We start from the raw sequence: 6,473 nt of genomic DNA on the forward strand, positions 1-6,473 counted from the left end.
TAAATTCCCTGATGTACATAGTATCAATTAAGTTTGCCCTACCAAGCCCTACAAGATCCATCCTTTATATAACTAACAAATGTTTAAGTTAGTATAAAAATATCGTTTTACAAAGGTCCGCGAGTTCCATCTAAATTCTCTAATACTCTTCTGAAATACAAATAAGCTAAGGCCGAGAAATTTGTCCACGCAAAAGGCGACATAATGTACTACTAACCACATTGCTGCTTTTTGGAAGTGACTATTTTCGTCAATTTGCCAAAACAAAATATCATCAATCTGTCCAAGTTGGATTCCGAATCTTTTTCTTAAAACTTTTATCATCCACTCACGCAATTCGAACCTGCTGTACATGTTCGTAACCGATGAGGGTTTGTATCTATTTGTCCACATTCATCACAAATTTCACTATCAATTCTTCCAATGTTGTACTGCTTCAGTTTCCGTTTATTTGGCACTAAATCATTAATTAATAAGTACAAATTAGCTTTATCCTTGGCCAGAATAAAAGTTTGGCCCATGATTTTCCACAAAGCTCCCCAGTTGACTTGAGGAAGCTCAACCTGAACACGTGGTTTAAACAAATATTCATGAATGAAATTCCGATAAATTTGTTTTGCTGTATTTATAGTCGGACTACTACAGTTTAAATCAGCAGCTAACATAATCCACTCCTTCCCATTTCTTGTTAATTTTGATGTAAAATTTAAACCTAATAAATATTTTTCGCTAACATCAGTCACAGATATATTTTGTTTCTTTAAAATATGTTTTATAAATAATGCTTTACATTTTGATTCTGGGTCGATTAAACCCAACCCTCCTTGATCCACATCTAGATAAAGTTGTCTTTTATCAACACGAAAAATATTATTTTTCCATAAAAACATTCCAATAATTTTCCTGATCGTAGCAATGTGCTGATTTTTTGGTGGAAAGATTTGTGATAAATACCATAGCTTTGATAACACAAAAGTGTTAATGAACCAAACTTGTTCTAATAAACTCATCATTCGAAAATTGTTGAGATTAATTCTGTATTTCATGTCACTGATTAATTTAGAATAATTTATATCAACGATATCCTTCGTGTTCTTGAAAGTAATACCTAAAAGCTTTAATTGTTCAGTTTCTTGAACTATAAAAGGTCCACCAATGCAACTGTTGATTCTGAGAAAACAAGACTTTTTATAATTAAGTTTAACCTTCGAATATCGGGAGAAGGAGTCAACAATACTCAGGACATTGTCAAACTCTTCTGCGTTTCGAACAAATACATTCAAGTCGTCCGCGAATGCCACAACTCTGAGGAACTTATTGTAGGTAGGAACCCCGAGAATGCATTGATCAATTTTACGAATTAACGGTTCAATATACAATGCAAATAAAATCATACTTAGCGGGCATCCTTGTCTGACAGAAGAAAATATTTTAATTTCATTTGTAAGAAATCCATTATATAATACTCTTGATGTTGCTTTGGTATAGAGGCACTGTAAAATTTTGATAATTTTTTCTGGAAACCCAAACTTTTCCAGAATTTTCCAAAGAAATTTATGATTGACTTTGTCAAAAGCTTTTTCCAAATCTATACTTAGTAGCATTCCTTTAAAGGTTTTGCTTTCAACTGATTTTGTGATTAAACGTCTAACATCATTCAAGTTGTCAGTACATGATCGTCCAGCAATGCATGCACTTTGACCTGAACCTAATAAATCCTCCATATATATTTGAATTCTATTTGCGAGAAGCTTAGTAAAAAGTTTGTAGTCTGTATTAAGTAAAGAAATCGGTCTATGGTTTTCCAAAAGTGTTTTATCCCCTTTCTTTGAAACTAAAGTAATTATTCCTTCTGAAAACTCTTTAGGAGGTGAACTCTCTCCTCTCAGATAAAGATTAAATAGACGACATAAATCATTTTTGAGAATATCAAAGTGGCATAAATAAAATTCGTAAGTTAATCCATCAGGGCCAGGTGACTTTTTACGATTGCATTTTTTCAAAGTTTCGTAAAGTTCTTCTACTGTAATTGGTTTAACTAAATTAATTTTTTGGTCATTACTTAAATTTTTACCTATTGATTCAATTGAATTATCTATTTCCGCACTGCTAATATTATCTTCACTTTGTTGAAATTGATTAGAAAAATATTGATAAATAACTGGCCCGAGTTTAGCATTATCGGTTAAAATTTCGTGACTTGGACCGTCTCTCAGTTGTAAGCCAAAAATGTTTCCACGGTGTATCTTATTGGATAATTGATAAATTGTTATTTTCTCTCCTTCTGCTAAAGTACAAGCTGGTCGTTTTTCCCCTAAATTCTTTAAACGATTTTGTTCTAATGACATCAATTTCGATTTAATCAAGGACATTTCATCACCCACATTATCACCATTTGCTAATTTGTCAGAAAGCTCATTTAATTTATTTAATAACACAGCCTTACAATTCCTGCTCGATTGATTAAAATGCCAACTTTCGCTTTTGTAGAAGTTTTTTGTCTTCCCTTTGAAATGAAAAAACCACCATTTACTCAAATCACGATTAAATATATCTCTTTGCTTCAGTTTCAAATATTCTTGTTTAAACTTTTCAGTTACGTCTTCCATCGACAAGAAGGATGGATTTATTTTCCAGTATCCACGTCCTCTTGTGGATAAATTATTATCATCTAATTTTAATTTGATCAAAACAGCATGATGGTCTGAAAACGCGAGTGGAATAGTTGAACAACTTGTAACATTCCCAATGATGTTATCAGATCCGTAAAAACGATCCAACCTGGAAGCAGATTCTCCCCTGTGAAATGTGAATTTGCATTCTTTCCGTGTTTTCGCTATATCTTTTAATTTAAACAAATCAACTAAATGTTTTAATCCACAAGAAAAGTTTTTTTGTGAACTTCTATTATCTTCTGCATGCAAAATGCAATTAAAGTCACCTCCAATCAGCATCGACTTGGTTCCAGGTTTATTTAAGTGAACTGTCAAAGCCTCGGTGAACAAATTATCCCGCTCTTTCCTTAAATTGTTCCCAGAGTGAGCATAAATATTAATCAAATTTACATCATTTACCCTAACCGAAACAATTCTACCTGATGGATCTAGAATAAAATCAGAATATGAAAAGGATTTCCTAATAAGCACTGCTGTGCCTTTCTTATCAATACTTATATTTACCAATGAATTATGTGAATAAATAAACGAAAAATCTTCAAAACTAACCTCCTGCAAAAAAGCTATATCTACATTGTAATCCATAATAAAATCCTTCAATAAATTTTTATTTACATTTGCGTTGCTGCTGTTTAAGTTTAGTGTTGCTATAGTATATACAAAGTTCATATTTACAGAAGTTGTCTTTTCATTTGTGTTAATAAGTAAACTATTGTTAAGGTGTTAGTAAAAGGGTTAGTAATATCGGTTGTGTTAGTAAATGGTCCACGAATCAAAATCAAGTCCATGTGTGAGTGCAATGGGTCAACGCCGGAAAATTCAGTTCTTTTACTTGCTTCGTTGCAGGTCGCCGCCTGCTGGTTTGGCTGCCGATCGCGATCGCGATCTCGTTCGGTCACCCTGTGCATCGAGCAGATCGTGGCCCTGTCCTGGCACGATGAACTTCTTTCGGCCGTTCGTGTCAACTTCGGAAGAGTCCGAACCGGGCCTGCCCTTCGGACGACCACGCTTCCCCTTCCCCTTCCCTCCTGTTCGCGCGTGTGGTCGGTTTGGGGATTTCGGACCCAGAAAAACACCGTTTTTGCACAATTAAAAACACTTTATTACGCGAACAGAAATTACACTTTGATTTATTCTAACGTGCAACGGTCGGGTGTAGTCAACGGTTTATTTAAGACTATAATCTAAAGGGGACAGTACATGAGAAGTGAGCCGGGAGAGATCAAAAAGAGCGAGGATCACCTCTGCTCACTCTGCTCACTTCAGGGACAGACAGGGACAGAATAACATTTATTTGTGGATCACATTTAGGCTGGTAGAAATTGGAAATTGATCTCTCGCGCGATCATACCGGCCGCCTTGGAATCACTTGGATTCAAACATTCTTCTCGTCTGTTTTGATTCTTATCTTCGTCTTTTATATACTACTTCTACTGTTCTGTTGTTACCCTAGGTCAAGATTGGTCATTGTTTTCCTTATATACTAGCGATCGCGGCTGTGGCCGTCGATCGAACAATAGCCAGATATTTTTATTCTACTGGACGGGCTGGATCGTGCACTTTGCTGCAGTCAAAATGCACCTATTTTGCGTAAAAATCTGCTGTTTCTGGAATGGACTGGACCTCGGGTGATCAACCAGGATGCCGCGCTGCTGTTGGGGACGCTGCTAGGTCGATAGGTGTCGCGGTGCTCTGCCAAATGTTGATTTTTGATGTTCTTTCCAGGTGGCATCAACATGGCGTCGATCGACAGCAGGTCGACCTTGAACTTGGGTTGGAATTGAGGTGTGCTGCTACCGTCTGCTGGTGTTGTTTTGAAATGCTTGCTCTGCTGTGCTCGATCGGTTTAATCGTCTGCTCGTTGCGGGGGTGGATGTTGTTGCTTCGATGTTCTGCGTTCGGTGTTTCGACGGCGTGCCGCCGACGTCGGTTGTCGATTTGTCTGTCTGCTCTGCTTGCTGCTGTTGATCTGCGATGATCTACTGAACGCAAAGCCACCGTGCGTGGGTGGCGCCGTGCGTGATCTGCTGCTCTGCTATCTGATGCTATCGGTGACGCCGGCGTCGGCGTCGATGCGATGCGAGACTCCCTAATCAGATGAGAGGGTGCTTTTTAATCGGAAAAATTATATTCTAAAACGACTTGCCTGAACTGGGGGAGACCTCCGTGGCCTCCCCCGACGCCTCCTGGCGTCGCTGTTGACCCTCAGCGGTTACCGACACGATGGTGCTGCGATGACGGGGGTTGGCTCCATCGGGCTGCGATTGGGAACGAGCTGTCCAAGCTCGCTGCTGGTCGTGGCAGATGGGACCGGGAGGACGTCTCCTCCGCTGTTGTCATCGTGTGCGTGTACCTCGAAGAGTTCCAAACGTGGAATGGATTTAGCTGGGTTCAGAATTGGGAGCAGTCTTGCGACTGAAATGGCGCTGGGCGCAGCTGATTTATGTTAATCCGTAACCGTGCTGTGCTGGAAATTGTCCAGCGAAATCGCAAGCAAACATCCTTCGTGCAAAACCACCACCGAAACAAAACAGGTTACCTTAACCCTTTCAGGCCTGAATTTTCAAAAAAATGTTTTTTTAGTTAATTATGGGAAAATGATTCTTTTGACCGTACGAAAATTATAGGCTAGTTTAGAAATTTTTCATATTTGGGTCATATATGACCCATCAGGCTTGAAAGGGTTAAAGCATTTCGAAAGTTCCGATCTTTTGAACGGCCTCCGAGCGCAGAACGACCCGCAGGTCTAAGCGCAGACAGGGTGGCGACTCTGGAGGAAAAAGATTCGGTGAACTTTTTGAAATTCAAAACAATACATAACTTAACTGGTGTGCGGAGGCCTTTCGACCTCCGCCGTTGGAGGAGTCCTAGTTCTCCCCTTGCGCGGTAGAAAGGTTGTCACGGATCGGCAGAATGCAGATCTTAGAGATCGCACGCTGATAGCTGCCGTCCTTTGTGCGTACCGTGACGACACGGATGTTGCCGTCAGCTCCATGGTGAATATCGGAAACGCGTCCGAGCTGCCACTTCAACGGCGGGAGGTTTTCGTCCTTCAGCAGGACCATGGTTCCGACAGCAACGTTGTCCTTTAGCTTTGTCCACTTCGTGCGGTTGTGCAGGTCCGACAGGTAGAGGTTGGACCACTTCTTCCAGAGCTGCTGCGTGTACCGCTGGACGGTTTGCCAGGCCGACAATCTGTTCTCGGGAATGTGGTTGAGGTTTGGCTCAGGAATCGCAGTGAGTGGACGTTGGATTAGGAAGTGTCCTGGGGTCAGCGCTTCGAAGTCTGCGGGGTCGTTGCTGAGCGGCGTGAGCGGTCGCGAGTTGAGGATCGCTTCGATCTGGACCAGCACAGTCTGGAACTCGTCGTACAGCAGGGTGTGCAGCCCGATCGTACGTTTGAACAGCAACTTAAAGCTCTTCACTGCGGACTCCCAGAGGCCGCCGAAGTTCGGCGAGCGAGCGGGAATGAACTTAAATTTGATGCTGTCGTTCGCTGTTTCGCGGATGATCTCCTCTTCGAACTGCTGACTTAGGAACAGCTTAGCGAGTTCGCTCAGCTCACGTCTAGCGCCGACGAAGTTCTTGGCGTTGTCGCACATGACCAGCTTCGGTTTGCCACGTCGGGCAGTGAACCGTTTGAGGGCCGCCAGAAATGCCTGCGTCGTTAGGTCCGCTGCTAGTTCTAGGTGAACAGCTTTGGTGACCAGGCAGACGAAGATGGCAACGTAGCACTTCACTGGGCGAGCTCGGCGCTGCGGGTACGCGACCTGAAAAGGTCCGCAGTAGTCAACTCCG

At 41.4% G+C, this 6,473-nt stretch overlaps 1 protein-coding gene across 1 annotated transcript in view; it reads right to left on the reverse strand.

Annotated features, from left to right (window-relative positions):
* Nucleotides 1-5,542: 5,542 nt before the first annotated feature.
* LOC128092314 (uncharacterized) overlaps nt 5,543-6,473 on the reverse strand; it is a 14,545-nt gene continuing 13,614 nt past the window's right edge. Inside the window, exon 2 of the mRNA XM_052705949.1 lies at nt 5,543-6,445. Within this exon, the coding sequence (XP_052561909.1) occupies nt 5,543-6,445 (903 nt within the window). The remainder of the gene's footprint in view (nt 6,446-6,473) is intronic.

Source organism: Culex pipiens, chromosome 1 (genome assembly GCF_016801865.2).
Source record: "Culex pipiens pallens isolate TS chromosome 1, TS_CPP_V2, whole genome shotgun sequence".
Lineage (NCBI taxonomy): Eukaryota > Metazoa > Arthropoda > Insecta > Diptera > Culicidae > Culex > Culex pipiens.